Source organism: Pholis gunnellus (assembly GCF_910591455.1).
Source record: "Pholis gunnellus genome assembly, chromosome: 13".
Lineage (NCBI taxonomy): Eukaryota > Metazoa > Chordata > Actinopteri > Perciformes > Pholidae > Pholis > Pholis gunnellus.
In genome coordinates, this window is record NC_136540.1 from 8,344,942 (window position 1) to 8,370,880 (window position 25,939).

A 25,939-nucleotide genomic window follows, 5' to 3' on the forward strand; every position below is an offset into this window, starting at 1 on the left:
GTTTTATTTTGTCTGGGATTGTAAGAAACAGGTTCATTTTACATGTTTTTTCTTTGCTTTTCTACGGGCAGTTTTTATATTCTTATAAAAGATGCTTCCACTTTTCTCGCCCTGGCCAGCAATCAGTTGCCAAGCTCCAGTAGATACAGAATCAGTTCCACGGTTTAACTTTTAAGCCACATTCTAGCCTATAGCTTCAATTATGATTTTAGATTGAACTGTGACAAAGCCCACTACTTGATTATCTGACATCCAAACACAGAAAGTCCTTTTGCCATGATTGCACACACATAGTGGAACCAACTGCCCAGCAAGATTAAATCAGATGTACTTATACACATTAGATGTATGTGTTAGTTTCTCACATGCTGAGCACATAACTTGTGTTTACCTTCTGTTTAATTAACATTTATTTGTTTGATGCTTAATCTTATTCCCGTAGATTCCCTTTTTTCTTACCCTTAAGATGTGCCCTTATTCAGCTTTTTCTTAGTTGGTGAGCGATATATTTTAGTCTAACTGCCATTTGTTCTCAGTGGATGGGAACATGAAGCACTTTGTAAAGTATTGCCGTCACTTCACATCTTTTTCACATCCAAATCAATTTAGCCGTGTCTCTGGAGAGGCTTTGTCTACTCTGACAGCCAGCGAGGCGTCACGCTTGAGCTTGGAGAGGATCAATTTTAAAAAGTCAGAATCAATTTAGAATCACAAGTCTCCCAACAGTGCAATATAACATTGCTGGAGTGCCCCTTCAATAGGTCAACTGTTTCAGCATTTGTGCATGATGATGACAGTGATGAATTGTTATTGTCTTATTGTTAAAGTGGGCTCGATTTCTTCATTTCGGCTCCACAAAACCTGCTTAACCTTGTGTGGTTTAGGTGTTGATATCTATGATACATTCAAATCTCATTAGTAATTGAGACGCCATGGCGTCCAAAAAAGTTCTTCTTTGTTTTTATAATATATAACCGTTGTGTGTATGACAGCTGTTGCATCATTTGCCTGAACTCAGTCTGGCAGCTGAAATGAGATGATTTCACCACCTGGGAATTCAGTAGATGGAGAGATGAGGATCATGACCTTTACAAGGTTGTAAACCATTCTAAATATATTTGTAGTCCTATTAAAAATGTTTCCCCATTTCCAGCATATTCTATCTTCTCTGCCTTTAGCATCTTTCCTGCTTAATACGTTTAAAACAACGTCTGGTTCACCACCGAGCTATATGTCAGAATAATACATTTCAACACTTCAGCCACACAACTAAATAAAGATACAATAATATTTATTTTTATTTCTAGGTCCTCATGAGCCATTCCATAGGCATTGATTTAGTTTCTCAGTTGTGTTGCCCTCTTCTGTATTGTGCAAATGAAAGGCGCTTTAGATTATATTACCAATGCGTTTTAGTGTTTATCAAATGGTGTTTGCGTGTGGGTGTGTGTATAATTAAGGCATACGTAAGTTATATTTTGGATAAATAAGCTATTTTGCTACTAATGGTGTGACCTGCTGTTGTTCATTGCTATTGGGGATTCAAATAAAAAAGGATTACTTGAATTCTAATATAATTTTCTGAACTCCTCTTGAGATGTCAGGCGCCGTGTGTGTGTGTGTGTGTGTGTGTGTGTGTGTGTGTGTGTGTGTGTGTGTGTGTGTGTGTGTGTGTGTGTGTGTGTGTGTGTGTGTGGATGGGTGGGTGGGCGGGTGGATATATTTGTGCTCTTGACACTTTTATGTCCCTGTCCTTGTACTAACCTTTTCAGATTACAGTGAACCTTTACTCCAACTAATGGTGCTTCTATTATGTGGGAATGCGATGCCAGCTCTTTAAAAGCAATTTCTGGATAAAATGGCAGCGGTTATGTTTTTATGTGACTGTTCATAAATCCTCATGCTTCAGACACTACCTGCCTGTCTCCATCGGAGTGTATCTGCACTCTGTTTGTGTGAATCAGCTGGTTGTGTTGTTCTAACTGCGGCATGTCATGGCTTCTGTTACAGGTCGCTGAGGAGCAATGAGATCCGAGTGTTGTCTGATTTTGTTTTCTCAGAATACTCTTCCCTCGAGAAACTGTGAGTCGTTTTTTATGCTGCTTTCCACATCCTCACAATAGATACTTATGAATTGGTTTACTCATTATATACGTTTCTGCATTTAGTGTGGAAACACCGTAAATGTGGCTACGTCCTCAGAATGTGTTAGAGGAGACTTTATGGTAGGTGTCAATAAAACATTCTCACAACGGACAATAAAACATTAATGAATGATTAGTTGACTAGTTGATAGTATTAATGCTTTGTGCAAGACATGATTTCACTGCGCCACAGTAAATCTCTTTCTGACGTTTTTACTTTTTGAAAAATAATTTGTGGTCACGTTGTTGTCGTAAAAGTTACTGCATGTCTCTGCAGACTGAACCAGACAAGCTGGTGTCATTATATTAAATCCATTGTATTATATTGCATTGATAATATTATGTGAGACAAAGCCTTAGTAAATAATGTAATGCTGAATAATGAGGCAACCAGAGGGTCAGTTACGTCTCTCTGGCGTCTCTAAGTTTTATCTAGTGTTTTGCTCAAAAAATAATTTAAAGATTTTACATAAATGCACATTGTGATTGTTACGTAAGCTGAAGCAGAAGAAGCAGAAGCTCTTTGCTAATGCAGTTTTTATTATTTCCTCTGAATCATCTCTGGTGCTGTTTGTGAGTTGCATCATGTTACTTTTGAAAACACAGGAAGCCTCATAAAGCACCATGACAAATACTTCAGTAAGCGCAGGCCACCTGCAAAACAAGACCCTCACCCACACTGACATAAAGACATTCAACGTAATAGTTATTTACCACAACTACATACCAAAGCCTTTAGAAATCAAGTTGAGTTAATACCTCTGACGAAAAAAAATCTTTTTGCTGCTTAGTTTAAACTTCACATTTTAACTTCACCCACACAACTTTACCAGGCTAAAATCACAGACTGTGACTTCACACTGCAAACAATTATCCTCCGATCCTGGTGTCATAAGAGGCGGGTTCAGAGTGTCTAACAATATGCTGTACAGTTTAAGACGTTGGTGAGGAAGTTATTGTTGGTGAAGAACTAAAGTCTTGTTGGGAATTTGGAATGGTGTCCTTAATTTAATTGCTGATGAATACTGAAAAGCTGCAATAATGGACATTTGACGTTTTTATAACCGTCAAGCTGAATACAATTAGATTTAATTTCCCATATAATGTAATACACTCGCAAACTGGCATTGTTGTTCTTCAAGATCCATAACAAGATTAGGTTAACAACAAATTATGTAGTTTATCTGTTTAGTTCTGAGACTGAAATGGCAAAACCGTGAATAGACTAAAGAATTGTAATGGTTAGCACAAGGCAAGCACACAGCATTTCCTCCAGTCCAGCACCTCTATACCTCTATATCCTCCTGTCCTGCATGTATTACCAAAATGATTAATGACTTATAATTATAGCTTTCATAAAGCTGGTCTCGCCTGCAGAATCTAATTGGTAGGGAACGCACACCTTCACAAACATATTCACGGACCAAAGGTCAGTAATTGCTGGCTTGTTATTCGTGTGTTTTTAAGGGCCATAATTTGCATCTGAGCAAATGACTGTTCCCTGCAGTTGACTGTCCTCTTGAGTTGATGTGGAGAATATGCCGATGAGAGTATTATCATGTCATTCTTACTGAAGTGTAAAAAGGGAAATGGATGATAGTGCAGCAGATGATAATGATGATTTTACTCTAATCTCTTTTACATTCTAATGAAGTCAATGTGAGTGTGGATGGTGATTACATGCGTAAGAGAGATGAACAGTCAGAGCTGCAGGGTTTCTGATGATTTTTTTTTGTCTCTCTGTTCCCAGGTTTCTGCAAAACAACAGCCTCCAGTTCATATCCAAACATGCTTTCAGCAGCCTGCACAGTTTAAAGAAGTTGTAAGTACCCTCCTCACTTCATTAATGACGGTAATCTCTCCTGAAATATCTACATGGATTTTATTGTCCTTCCAGTTCACATTTCTTCCCTTATCTTTACGTGTATCTTTGATGAGCGCATCTCTTATATCAGGTATCAAATGAAGAACTAAAGGGCAGGAAATGATAAATTGATTTGTTTTGTTTGTTGTATTTTTTTTAAAATAAAGGTTGGAATTCAAGGATTTTCACAGAACGATTAAAAAGTGAAAAATGTATGAAACCCTGAACTCTGGCAAGAATAGTTATTGTTTGAACTCTTTCAAACACTTTAAATTCATGGGGTGAGCAGTGAGCACTGGGCAGTTCTTTATTCTGACGAAATTGAAAAAGGCTCCTGTGACACTGTGCAAATGTGAAACAGCACACACAAAGGAAAGGAATAAGGCCAATGTGAGGAGGAAGCCAGGCATCGCAAGTAGTTCAGATTTACTCAAAAAGTATATTAAGGTCAGAAAGCATAGCTGTCACTGAAGTTTTACAGGTTTTATGTTGTAATATGTAACTGTGTTCTAGAGTTGGACATATTTTGAAATTATCAATTTATCTCCTGGTTATTTTTTCTACTTAATCAATTAGTCGTTTAGTCTATGAAATGTCAACACAACTTGTTTTATTCTCACCAAAACCCAAAGATATTCCGTTTGCTGTGATGTATGACAAAGACAAGCAGCAAATCCTCACATTTGACCAACTGAAACTAGAGAATACTATTTTTGCGTGAAATATTATTATATATTTGAGAGTCAGAGAAACTACATTAAAAGATCACCAACTCTTTCTCTTCTTCTCACTCTGTCTCTCAGGTTTCTCAGCGAAAACTTGATATCTTCCCTTAGTCCTGGTGTGTTCAGGGATCTCCATCAGTTAGTGTGGCTGTGAGTAATAAACACACACACACACACACACACACACACGCACCTACACATGAGGAAGTTCTTATGTTGTCAACTCCGCTGTGGTTTTATATTAGTGTAATATATACAATACATTCATACACACTGTAGTTGTGGCAGTCTTTATGTGTGTGTATGGGGAACTCATGCTCTGTTTTGTGTTGCCTGATTTTATCAAAGTGGATATACCCACACACGGGTATCCTTGTAGGCATCTGGAATTTAGTTTCAGATTTGTTTTAGTGGTTTAGGGTCCTGAAAACGAATCTTCTCTACGTGCTTGAAATCATCTAGGTTGCAGTATTGAGAGCTGTGGGAGAGTTGAATTTATTTTTGTTAGCTGGGAGATTCACATAGCCGAGCCCACCGCGGGTGCTTTTAGTGCATGTTTGTGCATGTTCAGTGCCCACACTGGCTGGCTCACAGCCACTGCTCTGCACTGCCCTCAGGAGGTTACAGCTGATGATGCCGTCCAGACAGATGCTGAGGCGAAGCGCCCACCATCTCTCGTGGGTGGGCGCTGAGAGCTGTTGAGGGGAAATAGAAACGCTCCCAAGTTTTATGGAAGCGGATTATTTTGTCATTGGTCCAGAGTTTAAATTGCATCCTTTGTTAGGCCTGTTCAGGTCTTGATATCGAAGGATTTTTGTGAGGTGCATCTAGTGACACTTAGCGCCCAGCCAGAGAAGAAGTACTTGTCAGAAAACACATAGTTGGGATATAGTGTAGGAGTCCAGTGAGTGTATGGGGACAGGCCATGTGTGGTATTTGTACACAGTGTCATTGTCAGGCAACATTGTAATACTTAAAATAGTTTGACATTTTGGGAAGTTCGAGTCTTGCTGGGGGTTATATTGATACCACTGTCATATCTAAATGCTAAATGTTTAGCTAGAGTCTGCATTACACTAACGAGATGCAACATGTTCATTGGTCAAATTTAGGAAGATTTCTCTGTCTGTTTCCTGTCTTTATGCTCGAAGGTAAAACCCTGCTGGATGCATATTTAGCGTACAGACATGGTGGTATTGATCATCTTGTCTAATTCTTCTTAAGACGGCAATTAAGCGTATTTCCCAAAATGTTGAGTTATTCTTTTGAAAACAATAAATAACAATGTTTCTTTGTGCCAGGATGTTGGATCATAACCCGCTAAGCAGCTTGTCCCAGGACACTTTCATCGGGCTGCAGTCTCTCATGTACCTGTGAGTTGCATGGTTTTCTCTTAACAATCGTATGTTTTAGTGTTGACTGACTTCTAATATCAAAGTGATTCCAACATTTGAGTCTGAGATGAGAAATGCATTGGATATCAGTTGTGCATATACATGTTTGTATGTACAAGTATATAAAACCAACGCCTACTCTTTGAGAGTAATTGCTAAGCTGAAGAACTCAATATGCGTTCTCTTCTTTGCTTTCATAAAGGATTGTCCAATGCTTTTACAGAATTCAACAAGCCTTTATCATTGCTTAATACTTCTGGGTCATTTCACTCTGCAAAATTTGAATGCAGCCCAGGTTTGTGTGTAGGAGGGTCTGTCAGGGGAGCAGAACTGGCAAGAGAGTCTGAAGGCATCAAGCGCCAGAGAGCTAGGCCAAACAAAGAGACTACAATGTCCTCGTGACCAGTAAATGAAGTCATGTCAAATTATATATTTAGTACAATTAAAACAACAGGTAATGCCTTTTCTGCCTTACAGAATGGTTTAAAACACATCATAATTAAATACAAAAAACTAGATGGATAAATAAGTGTAACAGACATCGTAACATGATGACTTCCTCTCCGATGAATCGCCACCTCAACATGGTTTTGTGTGCCCCAGTGACCCATGGGAGCTGTGTTGTTGGGGGCAATAGCTCCTTGAAGTGCCACAGCAATGTTGGCCCAATAGAGGGGCCAGACTAAGAGTGATGCACTGACCCTACATGATATCTGTAAGAAAAGAGTTGTAGCACCTTGCCCGGAAAAGGAAAGCCGGGGTCCTTCTGGAGCCAGACCTGGGAGAGGAGCTTATCCTGACACATGGGGAAAAGTCTACATGGAGCCGCCGCCCTGTGGGCCCTCCACTCGTAGGGATAGACATTGTGGTCCGGTGCATTGTGAGGCAGGCGTAGGCAAAGGCACTGATCTAGGCGACTAAGGGGAAAAGTTGCTACTGAGAAACCTGAGGGAAAGTATGAGAAGCATAGCAATGGTGGAAGATATTTGAATGTAGTTTTTGAATGTCGCTGAAGCAAAAACCCAGGTGTGAGAGGAGTTTGATGAGACAATTGAGAAAGACTTTTGGTTGGCCTCAAGGAAGTTCTGGCAAACCATTAGACGACTCAGAAAGGCAAGAGGGGGCTTGGCTCAGGCTGTGTTCAGCCGGGGAGAACTGTGGAGTCGGATTGAGGATATTATCGAGCGGTGGAAAAAGCACTTTGAGCAACTCCTGAATCCAACCAAGCACGTTCTCCCTGAGGAGGCAGAGTTTGAAGACTTGGAGGGGGAAACTCATTCATAACCCATAACAAAATTAGCTTCCTTATTAGGCTGGCTGTTTAGCCTTAGAGATAGGATGAGGACTTCAGCCATAAGGAGGGAGCTCCGAGTAATATTGCTGCTCCTTTGCGTGGTAAAGGGGCCATCTGTGGTGGTTCAGGCATCTCATCAGAAAGAAAACTCAAAAGCCCAGTAAACATTTGGATTTTGCAGTAATAGTCATTCAACTAGTATGTATGATATTAATGAAATGTGCTTAAGTATGCACTACTGATGTGTTGCCCTGTTTTTGCAGGACAATGGTTCAATATCAGTGATTTATTTATTTATATTTGAAGTTACCCGGAGTAGAGTAGTGCAGGATGTCTATTTAGCCGAAGGTCAGCCACACAAAGGTTTTGTTTCTAGCCGTGCATCACCTCCGCTCTGCAGCGGTGGGAATTCCTGCAGTGTGTGAGTTGAATCTCTTATTTGCAATAACGTGTTTTCCTTCTCATCTTCAGATCCATGGTGGGCACCTCGCTGCAGCAGCTTCCACACCCGAGCTTCTGTCAACACATGCCTTCCCTGGACTGGCTGTGAGTCTGCTGTGACAGTGTGCTTGTGTCTGTGATTCAGTAGATATCTGCGCTCCAAATAATTGACCGTACAGACCGATGTGTGTGTTTGTGCTTATGTGCACACGTAAACACAGGAGATTACAGGAGGGTTAAGTTACCCTTTTTTTTTTTCTGCCATCAGGGATCTTGAGGGAAACCAGATTCAAACTCTCGACTACTCTATCTTGAAGACCTGCAGGACGCTTGAAGTCCTGTGAGTATCCCACTTCACTTTTGAACGTAATAAAAGTCAAAAATGATGGAAACACACTCCTTTTTTTGGAGCGTAGAGTCATATGCGTGTTTCTTTTGAAGTTTTTGAAGTTCCCCAAAATATAAACTCCAAATTAGCTGCATTCCCATCTGTTTCACTGACATACATGAATAGGTGTCCTGCATGTAGCTGCATCAGAAATCCACACTACACCAGACATTTATTCAGTAATTGTGTTTTAGCGATTTCATATTGTTTTTACGCACAAAACTTAGTTTCCGCCTCATTCAATACAACATTCTTTACTCCTCTGTATGGTCGCACGATAATCAAAGTTAAATATATCTCAAAGTAGTATCAACTTTTCAATAAAAGTTTGAGTTTTAATTTAAATTCAGGTAATTAGTTGAAAAGCGAAAAAAATTTAAAAAATGTACTTTTAACAACTCTTCTTTAACATGCAGTATGGTCCGCTGGATCTTCTGTGTGTTACTATCAATTGGAGTAATAATGATCAAGTCGAACCATTTGCATTTGAACTGTGAATTCTTATTTTCAGTTAGTTTTTCTCTCCCGCAATGCAGAAACTCCAGTTTTTGTTTTGTTTTCCAGGCAGAGCTGTTTGAGTCAACATCGACTGTTAACAGATGGTGCATTGGGATAGTTGGGAGCCCAATGTCCAGATACTGCAACAAATGAGATTGAAAAAACAATTTGCACACATTTTCTGACAGCAGCTCTGTCTTTTTCAGGTTACTGATGGGCAACCAGATCACAAGTATTCCTGAAAACACGTTCCAGTCTCTGTGGAGACTGACTGAACTGTGAGTACCAGCCAATGTGTTTGTATCTCTATGGTAATGTTGACATTAAATAATAATAAGAGCTTAGTTTAAGCAGTTGTTGGGTTTCATTAGGAATTGTAATGTATTTTTGAGACTCTTTGAATGTGGTGATGGAGTTTCTTATTGCTAATAGATATATATTTTTTCTCAAATGTAATTAATTTCCCATCAGCAGATCTTCATCAGCTGTACACATTTCTTTGAAAAGACCCAATCATCAAAAAAAATGTCAGATATTTATTACATTTTTAATAAAAAATAAAAAAATGTAATAAATAGCTGAAATTGTTTTGGATGATTAAATGTTAGGATTTAGAGCCTGTAACAATAAAGATTAATTAACCATAAAAGGAGAAATATAACATCACAGAATTGCAAAATATGCAAACCCAATACATGGTTTAGATTGAAAAAAACAACTTAAAATACATTTTACAGCAATGGCAGAAATTCACATAAAGGTCTATAAAAACTGGGTATGGGTGTTATTAAGGTAATGGATGGAGATTCCATAATTAATTAATCCTTGCGAAACAACGTTTTGGAAAGAAATACTGAAATGATTTTCACTGGTTAGTATTCATTAATTTGATCCTCTGCTACTGTAGTTATTCAAATTGTTTTTTAACTTTGGTTAATTTCCTGTAAACATGAATTATCTATGCTTTGGTCAATACTTTCCACAGTAAATGTTTGGAAATGAATGAGTAAACAATGAATATAATTATATCTGCATGTTTCTCGTTTTGCTTTTGACTAAGGAATTTGCATTTTCTTTTTTCTTTAATATTTTTCTATTCTTCATTGGATCTAGAAATCTGTCCAGCAACAGGATAAGGGAGTTGCCAAAAAACACCTTTAAGAGCGTCTCCAAGTCCCTCCTTAAACTGTGAGTACCTGATCGTCTGGCTTCGCGGAGAGGTGTGCGTAATTATGTGAGGATTATAGAAGCATATTAAATGTAAAAACACTTTAAAGATCTCTAGATTTAAGGTTTTCATCTTACTGTTAATGCCTCCCATAGGGAAGGAACTCAGAGATGTTTTTGTGGTGTTGTAAAAGCAAAAGCTAAACATTTGAAAGCCCATTTAGAATTGGCTAAGGATCTGAATGCTCCTTCCATCACTGGTTAAAGGAATGAGCAGCCATGAACAGAAATACAGAACATAGAGCAGATGTGCATCTTGTAGTTCAAAACAGTACAACAAAGTGGCTGAATGGGCTGTCTGTGATGGAAATGTCAACCTCCTTTACATGTTTTGGGCAAGAAATGTGTCAAAAACAACTTTGATTAGCTGCTTTCTACTTTGTAAGTTTGCTTGTCTGGAAAAACATCACCAAGGATTCTACATTTGAATATGAATAGACTTGTTTCACATCACGTCACATTTTTGACTTGTTGTCTGCAGGAAAAAGCTGAAGTGTAAGCCTTACCAGTTAGCCAGCATGTTCCCCAGGACCTGGGAAATAGCACACCTGCAGCCATCAATTATGTGAATACACACCACGCCGTCAGGAACATCAGCAGGCAGTGCAGACGTTTTATAGATGCCAAAGTTAAAAGTGCAGGTCATGTAATAGGCTACTGATGCCCAGAATACGTTCATAAATATATTTTCATTCCAATAGAAACAGCTGTACTTTGGCGTAATGTGACTTTTTTTCTTGCGCACACAAACTTCTCACAAGCTGCCATCACTCCTTCTTCCCCCGTGGTGCAGCAGCCAACACACAGCGCGCTACGGGGGGAAGGGGGACGAGGAAGAGTTTGCTGTGATTTATCGGTTCAATGTTCACGTCTTTTTTGTGAACTGTTATTTATACGTTTTGAAACGTTATTTCAAGGTTTTCTGAATCTGCTCTTTTGATCTACAGAATATGTTTTTCACAAGGCAAACATTTCCAGAAGAACCAAATGTTCAGATAAAGGTCGTGATATGTGTACATATTAAAATGATTATTGGCGTGATGTTTATGCCAGCAGCACTTCAGAAGTTTGTGGTCTCTAAAGCCACATTCCTGACAACAATAGCATGTTCATATTTTCTTGCAAAGGGCCATTTAATCACACCTTATCTATAAAAAAAAAAGATTTGTCCTTGTCTTTCATCTGTGACCAAACTGGGGGGAAAAAAAACATCGATTAAAGTGACCATAGGGTCAAACCCAACACAGACAAACCCTGATTAAAAGCCTTGCGGTTTTCTATTGCCGTGCATGCACTGTGTAACAATGAAGCACAAATGCTCTCAGTTCAAAAATAGTCAGGTGTGAATTACTTTAGAAACACGAGGAAGAGACGGGACATGAAATGCACAGAAACAGATGCAGCAATGCCTTATTGCAAACAATATAACAGAAAGGTTGTTGTACTCTAAGTGCAAAAAGAATGGAAGTACTTGGTATTTTCATTGTAGCTTAATATTACAGGTATAACTCCATAGTGTAATTTATGTGTCTAAATACGTAATGCATTCTGTATGCAGTGTGGAGCAGGATTGCCTGTTATACTCAGAAAAGACGAAGGACATCTGGATCTTTCAGCCACACGTTACATATTACCCAGGCAGGCTTCACTGACTTCATCACAATCTGTTTCTTGTTTCAGAAATATTTCCCACAATCCCCTTCTCCGGATTCACCCCAGCCACTTCAGTCACCTGACACATCTTCAGTCTCTGTGAGCACACACAGACACACCCACACACAAACAAACAACACACACAGAAACCTTTTGCGGCTTTCTGTTCAGTGCTGAGATATTCTCTTATTCTCTGTTGTTTTGAAGGGCGCTGGAGGGGATAGAGATCCCAGATGTTCAGACTAAGATGTTCCTGCCCATGAAGAACCTTTCCCACATGTGCGTACCATCTTACACAAGTATCACAATCCTTACATGTATTCTGTCACCACCGAAAAACACAACATGATGTATCTCAATCATTTTTTTCCCCTTTCATGTGTCATTGCTTGTCTAACTCTGTCTCTCTCTCACTCCTTTCTTCTGCTGCCACCTTCTATTTTTCTTGGCTCCTTCTCTCTGCCAGCTACTTTAAGACATTCCAGTACTGCTCCTATGCGCCTCATGTCAGGTCCTGTAAGCCCAACACAGATGGCATCTCCTCCTTTGAGGACCTGCTGGCTAACATGGTGCTGCGGGTGTCCGTCTGGGTCATGGCCTTCATTACCTGCTTCGGTAACCTCTTTGTCATCGGCATGAGGTCGCTGATACGAGCAGAGAACAACCTGCATGCTGCTTGCATCAAGGTCCTCTGCTGTGAGTAACCACACCATTGTCCATTCAGGTATACTATGTGCAAATGCAGAAATACAAATAGAAATGTAGAATACGGCTGTATATGTAAGGGTGGAGGTAAACTTTATCCTAACAGTGGTAAAAAAGTAAAAGGTAGATGTGGATTTAAAAAATCACAGGGATGAAACTAAAAGAAATCTATAAAAGTGAACCTGTTCTTGAGAAAAACGTGATGGAGTCAAGTAGCCTGGATCCAGTCATCTGAATCACTGCTCACATCTCTAATCTTTTATTTTATCCAGCAAATGATGAAAACATAATCGCAGTTCAAACTGTTAATCAGGTCTGGAGGCAAATACTTTAATATTTAAGGGAAAGCTGTTCTAGAGTCATGAACTAGGTTCGACTTCAGCCTGAAGTCGCTAAAACAGTAGTCGGGCTCTAATGGAGTTTATAGGGGAATAAAAGTCCTGTTATCCAGCCTTGGTGCAAGATTATCCACATGTTTGTATGTAATTAAAAACTTTGCCCAGCAGCTTCCTGGCATTACTGTAATATTGCAATAATCCGGCCTGGACAAAGGGAATAGGTGACTTGAGGATATCTAGCCTGACTTTGTAAGCAGTGGTCACACTACTGCACACATGGTTTGTCACACAAGGCAGCAGAGTGAGCTCGTCAGAGTGCAGTAAATCAAGGCAAATCAATCAGCTGTTTCTCGGGCAAGATTTAATATGTAATAATGTCTGTCGAGCATCCTGAATCAACACAGTGAATTCAATTCTACATGTGATCAAGATCCTGTGAAATCTTACATGTATATCAAGTCTCAGAGAGGACCATTTCCACGAGATAGGAGCCTTTGTGAGGCAGTATTTTGTGAGCAGTATTATCATTATTAGGTTCTTTGAGATGAAGGCAGTGATCTTGATCTTCATAGTTACGGCTTCCTTTTCTTTCAGAGTCCTTTTATCCAGAGACATTTATTGTCACAGTGAATCCTCTTGGTTTTATAGAGAAGTGTAAAATGAAATGCAGAGAGGAAGGTGTGGGTTAGCTGTTTTATATATACAGCTAACCCACACCTCACCTACAGCATCATAAACATTTGAAAAAGCCTCATAAACGCACCTTGTAATAAAGGTTGAGGGAGGTAACGTCTAACCAAACACAGAAGGATCTTACAGTAAATGCAAATATCTTCAGGCTTGCTTATGTCTGCCCACTGCTGTACAAGAACCATAAGTAATGTCAATTTCAGTTTCATTTTTAATATCTTAAGTTTAGGGGCGACCGTGGCTCACTAGGCTAAGAGGGTTGTCTGGTAACCGGTTCGATCCTTGGCTGGGACGTGTCCTTTGTCGAAGTGTCCCTGAGCAAGACACTGAACCCCTAACGGCTCCCTGGGTGCCTGTCATGGGCAGCCCACTGCTCCCTATATACAGCTTTTGTACTCTCAGTCAGTTCTACTTGTACCCCCATCACTCTGACTCTCCCTCTCTTTGCTGAAAAAAAGGACATGACATGTTTATTCTTGTTATCCCTATTTCCTTAAATCCTTATTTTCATCCACGTTGTGTTTAAAAAGCGGTTGAAGCATTGAGTCACAGAGTTTTAATGAACCCAGTAACTCACCTCATGAGTGAGTGATTACTCTTGCCTGCCCCGGAGGGTAGAAATAATGTATTTTAGTGAGAAACGTTGGGTCTGCACTGCCAGCAGCTGACAGATGGACTCCTCTAACAAACCCACGCAGAGCACCTCTGTAAATGGACTTTTGTCATCATCTCCTATCGTTCAGGTGCAGACTGCCTCATGGGTGTGTACCTGTTCTTCATTGGAGTGTTTGATATGAAATTCCGCGGGCAGTACAATCGTAACGCCCTGTTCTGGATGGAGAGCGTTGAGTGTCGGACTATTGGATTCCTGGCCATGCTCTCCTCAGAGGTAACTTGTTCTGGATACACACACGCTAATCTGCTGCGTGAAGGTGAACCTGTGACATTTAAGTATACTCAACATGTGACATGTATTCACCACAATACATATCCAAGAAATATATACATATATACGTATATATATATAGATATATATATATATATATATATATATATATATATACAGTATCTATATTATTTTCAAGCTGTCGATTGCACTTACTTACTCTTCTTCTGCTGATGCTGCTTTTGCACTGATCCCATTCCAGCCACTGCCGTTGCTGCTACAGCATTTTATCAGCATCCAGCCACTGCATGTAGACTCTGATTATAGTTTTTCCGAGGGGCAATTTGATTTTGTGAAACCAACGGTAGGAATGTGGATCACGTGATTGCAAATGTTTTCTGTGGAAGGACTTTAAGGACACACAGTGTTTTGGTAAGAAACACCGAAACAAGGCACCTTTTAATGTGGATTGTTCCCGTTTGGTTGATATCTGATTGGATCGGTGCATCCTTAACTGACTTCTGATGTTGTGCAGAGTGTTGAGGATATTTGTGAACAGAAAACAGTGGACTACCTCACTGTCAAAACATGATTCTACTGAGCAGGGGTTAATGAACCGTACCAATGGTTTCGCATATCATCGCCCATATTGACTGTAAATCATGTAAACTACACATAACTGCTAAATGAGATTGGAATTCACAAGTAAAGTTGTTGGAAAATTAAAAAACATGGTCAGTAAACAAACATGAAGGTTGTTTATAGTTAATTTTGCAATGAAGAAATTGCTTTCAGTAGCTGACTAGCACTTGAACGCACGAACAGAGTTTTCAATAAGCCGTTGCTCCAAACCGCATCAGCACACGTGTGTGACAACAATAAAGCAGATTTATGTTATTAATTAAGTTATTAATGTTAATCTGAAGCGTGTTTTAAGCATTCTTCAAGTCAGTCTACAAGTTTATGGTATTCTTTGGAAAATGGTCATCAGAAATGTTACTGCAAGTGGTTTATGCGTTAAATCCTTTGAGGTTTAAAGTGAATGTTTTCCCTCAGGTGTCTGTTCTCCTCCTGACCTACCTGACTCTGGAGAAGTTCCTGGTCATCGTCTTCCCCTTCAGCAACCTGCGCCCGGGCAAACTTCAAACTGTGGTGAGCTACTTTATAATACTAATACTGAAATAAGGACTGCTGAGTGTCTTAACATTTCACAGTGTAGTGTGTATAATAATCATTGGATTTGCCTTCCTGTATCAGCTTCTTGTTTTAAAAGACTGAGCTGTTGTGTTGCGCTATTCATTTTATTTATTTTTAAATATAGCTCTGTTGTGTAACTCCTTGATTTTAAGTTTATTTTAATAGTTTCACCTGTCCTACTTTATATGCTTTGGGATGATTCATCTGCAAATGTATTTTATACAGTCTTTTAATTGTTTGCTTTTATGTTTTTATTTCTTGGTATTGTGTGTGGGTAATGATCTGCTGTCTAAGGAAAGCACTTTGTGCTCCCAGCTTGACAAGTGCGATACGAATAAAAGTATTATTGTTATTATTCTGCTTTGTCCTCAGCCAGTGCACTTAGTGTGGAACATTTCCTTTTGCTGTAGCTACGTTTGGAAATATACTAATCATACGGCAGAGCAGAACAATTGGCAGAGCAGCCAAGTAGAGCTCCGGGAACGCATGTTCAACGCGAGGAGGTGTAGCCTTTCAGCTTTGGGTCACAGCGGGTTCACAACGGCAGCTTTAATTTGAGACTTTAGGGAATTCTTAAAAGATTAAAGAAGATTCTTTTTGACACTTTCTCCTGTTCAGGGAGTAGACAAGTAATTCTAGAGTACTTTCTAGGTTCACCGAAGTTCAGCTGAACTTCTTCAAATGTTGTGTTGAAAAACACAATAGCCACATAAAGATTACAAATCCAAATATCAAAATGGTAAAGCAAATAAAAACAACAGAATAGTCATACAGCTTTTTCATTGATGCTTCTCAACCACTGCCTCACTCACAGCTGTGTAGCCAGCGGCTGACTAGAAACACAGCGTTGCCATTGAAACACCTCTCACCATTACTCTGCTGATATACTCGTGCTAAAGCCTTTTGCTGCTGCAGCTCCACCACCCCAGCCTCCTCTTTATGTGCTACATTTTCGTTATTGCCAATTTATCTAAGATCGATATCATGTGTGTTTGTTTTGGGGGATTCTTTGAGGGCTCCCTCAAAGAGCAGAGCATTTTCAGCCTAATGTGACTGTATCCATTTGCTAGTAATGCTCTTAAATCCTTTTTAATTGTGGTCTTTGAAGTGAAATCCTAACAGCATGTTTGTCGTCCCGCTGCAAGGTGGTGCTAGCCTCTATCTGGCTACTGGGGTTCATTATTGCTGCTGTGCCCCTGATGAATGAGGATGTGTTTGGAAACTACTATGGACGTAATGGGGTCTGCTTTCCCCTGCACTCTGACAGGCAAGAAAAACCTACCGCCAAAGGATATTCAACAGGGATATTTCTGGGTAAATTGAAGGAAAAAAAATATATTTTCTCTTTATTTTTCTCATGTAAACTCATTATACAGTGAATGCTGATTTTAGCAATGAATTCAATTCTTGGTAGGTTGTTTGGCACAAACCGGTATAGTCTTTGACAAACCAATAAAAACTAATGAAACATTCTTGCCCCAAAGATGAAACTAAAACTTTTCTATATTGTTATTATTTTGTAAGGATGCATGGCTGAATATGATGCATCTTTATTTTTTTCATCTTGACAGTATCAAGAGCATTCTGATCTCATAAAAAAGCATTAGAAGAACATTGCGTCAATAATAAACAATCATCGCACACCTCCCATTTATGGCCAAGTGGGATTAATAATTCAGATCCTGTGTCAGAGCAGATGGTGCATGTGGATTTGACATTGTCCATATTTTCTGTTAACAGAAAATATAGAGAACACATTGGAGCAATTTAAGAGAATGTCGCTGTGTGCCAACCAACTAACAGAACAGGGAACAGCATTGCATGTTAGATTTGGCTATTATTCAGCAAACACCAGCGCTCCATCAGCAATGCATGATTAGTCTGGGCTCTTATTTCTCAATGTTCTCACTGAGGACCAGCGGAAGTCTGGCAACAGTGCTAAATTCATTTCGGGAGACATTTTTCTCCGAAAGGGGGCCAGCATTTGCATCACTGGGTTGTTAAATAAGAATCATGTGAATTAATTCATGAGGTGCCATAATTTCCTGTTTATCGTCGCTGGCTTTTCTTTCTGTGTGTGTGTGTGTGTGTGTGTGTGTGTGTGTGTGTCTGTGTGTGTGTGTGTGTGTGTGTGTGTGTGTACATGCACATACAAATCTGTGGGTGGAAAAAATGTACATGTATGCAGTGGTGCGGAGTATCTAAGCAGATTAACGCGACTTTACTTCTTTTTCTGCTATTTTGTTTCAGTATTTCAGTTTTATACAAAGACACTTTTCCCCATAGACTTGCATTGATCAAGAGGCTTCTGTACCTCAGCGGAGAATAATTTTTTGGTAAACTTCCCATTATGAGCAGATCTTAAATCATTAGGCCTTCCTCCGTTCATGTGAATGAGCCTGAGAACGAGGCTACACTCTACGGGCTAGACCGAGGGATGGGAAGCGGGGCTTTAGGAAATGCCTGTGCGCTTCCTCGGGGCCCCATAATACAGAAGGTTCCTCTGAATTATATACTTGTTGAACTTGAAGTTGAACTTTTTTTGCGTCAATAAGCAGTTTTCACAGGAATGAACAGGGAGCTGCCTCCAACGCTGTGTCCAGTTCTCGTAATACATCCTGGAAATTTCTCAGATGGTTTCATTTATACAATTGCTTGAGGCCCAAAAGGAGTACAATTATCCAATTTACAATTTATGTCACAAAATAAGGTAAGATTAGAAAAATGTCCAAAAACCAATACAAAGATGTGAAGCAGATGTTTCTTTTTCTTTCCCTGAAACATAAAATAATCTCACATCCGCAGCGGGCTCTACCTTTAGGTTGGGAACCATAGAACTAAACTATCTAACTGGTATGATGTCATCAAAACTGGCTCGACCTCGGCCAGCTACAACATTCAAATGTTGCGCAATCATTGATGCATCAGTATTTAACAATTGAATAGTGTAATGTATCCTAATCTATCAGTGGACGGGTCTTTAGTTTGTGCAGAATGTGTACTTAAGTATATTTTTATAATAGTATTTGTGCTTTTAGTTAAGCAGGATTTTGAATACAGGACGTTTTACTTGTAATGACTTTTACATTAATATATTGGTACTTTTACTAGAGTAAAGGATGTGAATATCCCCCACTGCGTTTATGTGTGTGAATAGCATGTGCATTTCTTTAGGTCTAAACCTGGTGGCATTCCTGGTGATTGCCCTCTCCTACTCCAGCATGTTCTACTCCATCTATAATACTGGCATCAATGCCACAGACATGAAGAGCAGACTGCCCACAGATGTCGCTGTGGCCAACAGATTTTTCTTCATCGTGTTCTCTGATGCCCTCTGCTGGATTCCGATATTTTTGGTGAAAATCCTCTCACTATTGGAGGTGGAGATACCTGGTGAGAAATGATTCTGTGTTGCATTACTTTAACAGCTGCCACACATCAGTGATCTACTGTTTGAACCCTTTACTTATGGAATAGCCTAGTAAAAAACATCCGCAGGCACTTACTGCTTTAAAATGTGGACCACTTTGCTCCTGTTTTTCTTTAGGCACCATCTCTAGCTGGATAGTCATCTTAATCCTTCCCATCAACAGCGCCTTGAACCCCATCCTGTACACCTTGACCACCAGCTTCTTCAGAGAGCAGGTGGAAGTCTTACTCTGTCGTTGGCAGAGAAGACACATCTCGAAAAAAGACCGCAAAAGCCTCACCTCCTCGACAATCTTCATGGAGACACCGCGGCCTCCATGTTACCAGCCACCAGCCTATCTTCAGCAGTTGTCACTGACCGGCGCAGATCTTCGCAACGCCTGAGGCCAGGCAGGGACTTTCCGGCCGCTTTGTAAACTTGCTGGTTAAGGGGCCTCTTGCTGGTTTTATCTTTACACTCCTACAGGGAAGTAGCGCTGCTTTAATGAAAATGGCGGAACAAGATTAACAATCACAGGCTCTGACGTGCTCCACATTTGTTAAAAAATACACTTTATACACGCTGGAACAGCACTTTGGGGTTCAGCGACGATAGGAATAACTAAGAAGATGGATGAGAGGATAAATAGAAACAGATACATCTCACGACCACTCTGAGGACCATCAGGATGGAATTAAAATGTCTTAAATCAAGCAAGAAAAGTGCTCATAGTACTTTTCTAGAATACATGTACTTTAGTGACCGACCCCTTGGTCAGATTATCGAGGTAGAGTCACAGATGTAACACTCATCAGACGCTGAGCTGAGGAATAGGTTCAAGGACAAATGGTTTCAGTCCAAACGAAAACAAGGAAAGAGTCTGGGACTGCATAAACTCAAACATGGTTTATGGAATTATTATGCTGTCATAATACAAATAAAATTGCAAATCAGCGGTTGTATTTATTTTCAATTAATGTCCACAAAAACTATTACATGTTTGAAATTCAAATGCCGAAATCCAGCTCACATTTTAAAAACACATGGCATTTTAATATCTTCTATGAAACAATTAAGATTCAAATTAGTAAGATAATTAAAGGTCTGCTATCCAAATAATCAATGATAATAATCATTTATTATGCTCTGCTTCCTCTCTCTGTCTTTTGTTGTCTTCATATTTCTTTCTGTTAATGTCTCTTGCGCCATCAATTGTTGGCTTTATTGCCAACTTTATTAGCTTTCTTGATATACAGTATTGCATGCGAAATTTTTTTATATATATTCCTCAAATTATATTTAATTCATGAAACAGATCTGCAAATGAAATATTCAATGGCACATTCAATTCTCATTTGAATCACAAATCTTGATATTACTAATAACAAAGACATCATTTTACCCTTCATGAGTGTTTTGACAATGACTATATAAACTGGAATTCTGCATTTGAATTATGTCAAAATGTATTTGCCAATGTGAATTTGTACAAGGCACATAACTATTTGAGAGAAACCAGGCAATGTGAGCGAAACATGAGCGAGAGAGACTTAACCGACGATCAGTGAATGTCGTGCATCAGCTATGTGTAGCAGCAGCTTCCTGGTTCCCCACTGAATGTAAACTGATGCCCATATTTGCCATATTTTTTTGTATGTGTTTCTGATGTAATGAGTGTGATGCGATTATTTTTTTTCCTGGCTTTGTTACGTGACATGTTGTGCAATCCATCTGCATGTACAATTAAATTTTAACCGTATTAAGGACACAACTCACGCACAATAAAATACAAAGATGCTTAAAATGCAGTACACTATGTGCTTCAAATTGTAAACCTGAACCAATATGCTGCAGCATCCTGATACTTTTATTGTTCAGTCCCCCTGATTGCGTGACTGACCTGAACTGGATTAAAACGCTTGGTGAGAGCATGCTACGTAACTCACTAATCCATACATGAGAACTTTGCTCAATTCAGATTTGTTGTCATGGGCTTGTGAGACGTCACCTGGACATAAGTTCATGTCTCTATTTATACTTTTTATACTGATAAACTGTGCAATATACTTTTATTTTTGCTGCCTTGCTTTGAGTAAATGAAAATCAACAACCAGATGATGGTGAACGAGGAACAAGACGAGGAATGTTATACAGGTGTACAGATTTCTATAGTAGTATGCCAAGCAGTGGAACCCACTCTCATGAAATGAGGACTGTCATATTACGCTGTGCAGGTTTATATTTGTTGTATAATATTTGGTACAGGAGACTACCTTCTCATATGTTATGTATTGTGTCTGTTGGAGTCAGGTTGGTGATTTCCTGTTTATTGGATTCCACACAGAGATCGCCCTTTGACTGAATTAATTAAAAAAAAGAAAATAAACTTGAAGTACATTAAAACATTAAAAGCGTTTTTGTGTGACCTTTTAATGCTACATGTCACCTAAAAGGAACACCGCGAAAATGGAACAAGCTGGCAAATGAAACACAAGCATGCACACACACACAATGTTCGAAATGAGATGTGCTGAGCAAGCAGTTCTGTTCTAAAATTATAAAGCTCCATGAATGCAACCAATAGAGAGCTGAAGCACTGACCCACTTCCCCGTCCTTTTCATCTGCAAAGCTTAAACACGATAGCAGAGTTTTCTATTCATATTCCAAACTAAATGTAAAATCTACTGTTGAGGACAGAAATAAGTTAACTGTCATTTCACTCCAGATAAAACTCATTATTTTTAATGTCACTCAACACTACATTTCCCATGAGCTATACCGAAACCTAATCAGAGTTATAGTTGGTTATGAATATGAGCAAATTGTAAGTTTACATTGCTAAATAGATGACTGAAGTATCAAGGAACATCAGTAAGTAATTGGTTTGATACATTTGAATACTTTTGAAACATAGGTTAGATTAGATTTACAGTATAGATATACCTTATGAGATAAAGTTCTTATTTAGAGGTGTGACTAAGCCTCTTTATTGATATTTAAAACAAAGAGATGAGCACAAATGCCTTCTCAAAGAGAAGCTGCCTATTTCCTCTCTACATGTGCTTGTGAAGCTGCCTTTGTATCATGCTACAACCTACATCCTTTTCCTCTTTCTACAGCCCTCTCATCCCTTCATTTGACCGCACCTGCGGCGCTCAGCATCCTTCCGTGGCAGGTGGCCTGCCCTTGGACCGCGTTGCGCCCCTTAGCGACACCGTTGACGGACACCGCCGCCTGGCCAATAGGAAACGTGAGTCTCCAGAACCTCGGCATCCAATTGGTTGCTAGGGGCGGGGCCCTTGTCATCCCTAGCAATAAGCGCTGTCAGCCGGGGCGGCACGGACGGCTCCCGGAGGAGAGAGAGACGAGACGGATTGATGAAAACAGGCCACTAATATATCACATAAACAAAGAGCCAGGGCCAAGGATATGATCCTGTAGTCGCCGAGGTCGACGCAGAGAAAGGTACGGTTGAGTTTAATGTCGCATTGGAGCTGTGTCTGATAGTGTTTAATGGTGCTGTGTTGACTACAAAGACAATGTCTGGATAAAACATCGATATAACTACCACAGGGGCTTGAACTAGCTCGTTGGCTAACGTCACCGAGTTAGCATAGCTGGTTATAGCTGTCGACACCTATTACAATTTAAACTGAAACGTGACTATCCTACACGCGCTCCACGTTTCCCTCGGTCGCACTCACACAACGAACAAACACCGCGTCGCTTTGTGAGGCAGCAACAGTCTTCATGTTGACAGAGACGGTGTGGTTGTAAATACACACGTCGTGATGGCGGTGGAAGATAAAGCTAACATTAGCTGCCAGCTAGTTAGCTTACGACCAACCAGGTCACCATTGCTAGTTGCTATAACGAATACAGTCTGGGGGCTTAAACACAATATATAGATATACCATCTCGTGGGGTAACATAACCTACATGTCTGAGCCTGTGGACCACTCACTGGTGTGGTGTTTTCCCCTCATTGTGGAGATGATTAGCTGGTGGATTAACACACAGCCTTCACATTGTGAAACTTAAAATGGGTTATGGTCCATCATCCCGCCTGAGTAGCTGTGCCACTTTATTATTCAGCAGCAGAGATGCTCAGGAGTCGGGGTGAATATTTAGTGAGAGAAAGCCAGTGTTACAGCATGTATTATTTACATGCAGCTGGCACCATTGTGGGCTGCACAATCTCGCAAAACTGAATCGTATTGATTTAAATGTATATTTTTTTGTTATTGGGTTGACGCTGGAAAACCACATGCTTCAGTGAGTTTCCTGAGAAGTTAATTAGTAGGTATCAGGATGATCGTACCTCTTCCCTTTGCCTAGATCTCCTCCTGCAGCCGGATCCATTCATGCTCCTAAGCTAATTCCTCCTCATTATTCACCCTCCCTCCCCTCCTATAACTCAATCACCTCCCTCTCCATCTCTCCAGCTGTTTGGCACAGCCAGTTGGCAAACGGCGACCCAGTTATCTCCATTGTTCTGTGTCTGGACTGAGTAACACAGATACAGACAGACAGCATGTCATGTGTGCCACAGCGCTTCCCCTCACTCCCTTATCTGTTCTTTACAAAAACCTAGCTTAGCAGATCTCTCCTCTACACTAGACCATTGTACTGCCTTGAAGTATTATCATAAAGTTGTAATTGGTTGTTTTTAAGGTATAAGGAGCCGCTTGAAGTGTTTTAAAGAATGTGAGGATTTCCTACTGACTTAGATGGAGTAATCTTTTCTAATCACATGTATGTTGGGCAGCATGTGGAGGTGTGTTATGGTGCACTGGGGGTTCATTAGAGCTAGTGCTAGTGCAATACATACCACACCACTAGCATGTAGCAATTTATTGTTTTTCAATACCATCATGGAAGGATAAAAAAAAACCTTTGCACTATGCATCAAGAAGTGTTCCTTGTGCAGACCATTTGTCTGTGTAATATGTGGCAATGATTGAGCTTCCTCTAGATATAGATATAGCTGTCTGTGCACTTGATGTCACACATTAGAATTAAAGAGACTATTTAGATGGAGAGTGAAATGTCTCCAGTTGTACAATTACTGCACCCGTCCAGTCAGATTCTTTCACACCTTACTGGACCTTGGTGACAGAGACACATCTAGATGTAATGCCCACCGTGTGGCCATACTAAAATGTCATATTTGATATGCATCCTACACCCTTGTCAGTTAAATTATGACGGTACAGTGTGGTTGCAGCGGTGCCAGTCTTCTATTCTCTATGGTGCGCCCACAAGGAACGACTACAAACCAACCATCTAATCATGATGACAGGACCACAATACCTACGAGAGTCTATTTATTATGTTTTAAATGTTTCTTTAGTGCTTACTTGACAGTCGAGAGTGATGAGAAACAGGAGGAAGCGAGGGAGGGAGTCTGACATAGTGACAAACATCTTGGGCTCAAGGCAGTGACTGCTGTTAGATGTGATCGCTCTGAGGCTGTTTGCAGATGCATTAGTCTGCACATTAGAAACCCCAGAGATCTGCTTAACGCAGCTCAATATACTGTGTATATATACATACAGGACTGTCTCAGAAAATTAGAATATTGTGATAAAGTTCTTTATTTTGTGTAATGCAATTAAAAAAACAAAAATGTCATGCATTCTGGATTCATTACAAATCAACTGAAATATTGCAAGCCTTTTATTCTTTTAATATTGCTGATTATGGCTTACAGCTTAAGAAAACTCAAATATCCTATCTCTAAATATTAGAATATCATGAAAAAGTATACTAGTAGGGTATTCAACTAATCACTTGAATCGTCTAATTAACTCGAAACACCTGCAAGGGTTTCCTGAGCCTTGAAAAACACTCAGCTTGGTTCAGTAAACTAAATCACACGTATGGGGATTATCACAATATTCTAATTTTCTGAGACAGTCCTGTATATTTATATGTATTTTATTTATATATATACCGTCACTATATATACATATATTTATATGTATATATACAGAAAGGCTGAAAGGCATACTTTACTAGGGCTAATATTTGTGCCTGAATTATTATTTCCTACAACGGGTCCTGACGGGTTTTTAATCTCTCTTTGAGTTTTCAAACTCAGGTCCTTCAGTCTAGACAAACATTAAATTGAACCTGACATTTTTATGTATCTTGTCTCTTTTATATCCTCTGAGATGCTGTTTCTCCTCCCAAGATGATTTTCCCTACAAAGCAACAGTCGAGTCTAAAAACAAACAAACACAGTGTCTCTGAAGGTGTCTTCAAGACTGACCTGAATCCGCATTGTGACTAGTGACGTAAGCAGAATCATTATATTTCTCTCATGGGCTGAAGGGGGCACCATTGTAGAGCCGGTGAGGAGGCTTGATGTCGACTGTGATCGGTTGGATCAGCAGCGGCAGTAATCATAGTTGTAGCAGTTGTACTATTTCTACAACGTATGATAGTATTTGTGCTTTTAGTTCATTTTAGTTTAAAATAAATCAGTCTAAAGAAAAGATAAAGTAAAAACATGCTGTCAATACGTCCCATTAATAGTCTTCATGTATTTATCTGTGCTGGTGTTGACTGAACATGTGTAATAAAATCATGTTTACTCAGAATAAATCTCAGGCTGCAGCTGTCAGTAGAACAATAACGCTTTGTCATTAATTTAACCCTTCGTCCCAGTAAACCCTGAACTGAAGTGCACCTGTTTGTGCCCTCAGTTCTCCTGCTAGACCGGGTTGGCTGAGTGTCCGGGACGATCTGGGCAACTGTGCTAACATGTTTGAGTGACGGGAGAAATGAAAGGTTTCCCATTGTAGCAGAGGTCTCGGAGGGAGCAATTTAAATGATAAGTGGAGAGATGATAATCAGAGAAGAGGTGGTTCACGGGGTGAGGTTACTTCCGAGTGACAAAATAACAAGACACAGCCGAAAAAAGATGTGTGGTGTCTGCTAATAGCATCTTGGACAGAGTCTAACGATAACAAGTAAATCAATGGCCCATTCCTTGTGGCCTCCTTTTGACTTCAACCATTTCTGCGTGGGAGAGGTTCTAGTTTTATATTTCAGTCTGGTTGGCACCACCGAGTCTTCGT

The 25,939-nt window shown here is 39.8% G+C and overlaps 1 protein-coding gene across 1 annotated transcript in view; it reads left to right on the plus strand.

The window, feature by feature from the left end:
* The window catches only part of rxfp2a (relaxin family peptide receptor 2a), a gene marked incomplete at both ends in the record, with an annotated part of 32,703 nt that extends 13,446 nt beyond the window's left edge, over positions 1-19,257 (plus strand). Inside the window, 16 exons of the mRNA XM_079172167.1 lie at positions 2,011-2,082; positions 3,895-3,966; positions 4,812-4,883; positions 6,035-6,106; positions 7,893-7,967; positions 8,131-8,202; positions 8,955-9,026; positions 9,862-9,936; positions 11,656-11,727; positions 11,836-11,907; positions 12,095-12,324; positions 14,105-14,250; positions 15,304-15,399; positions 16,590-16,758; positions 18,619-18,837; positions 18,992-19,257. Coding sequence (XP_079028293.1) covers positions 2,011-2,082; positions 3,895-3,966; positions 4,812-4,883; positions 6,035-6,106; positions 7,893-7,967; positions 8,131-8,202; positions 8,955-9,026; positions 9,862-9,936; positions 11,656-11,727; positions 11,836-11,907; positions 12,095-12,324; positions 14,105-14,250; positions 15,304-15,399; positions 16,590-16,758; positions 18,619-18,837; positions 18,992-19,257 — 1,852 coding nt within the window. The remainder of the gene's footprint in view (positions 1-2,010; positions 2,083-3,894; positions 3,967-4,811; positions 4,884-6,034; positions 6,107-7,892; positions 7,968-8,130; positions 8,203-8,954; positions 9,027-9,861; positions 9,937-11,655; positions 11,728-11,835; positions 11,908-12,094; positions 12,325-14,104; positions 14,251-15,303; positions 15,400-16,589; positions 16,759-18,618; positions 18,838-18,991) is intronic.
* Positions 19,258-25,939: the final 6,682 nt, after the last annotated feature.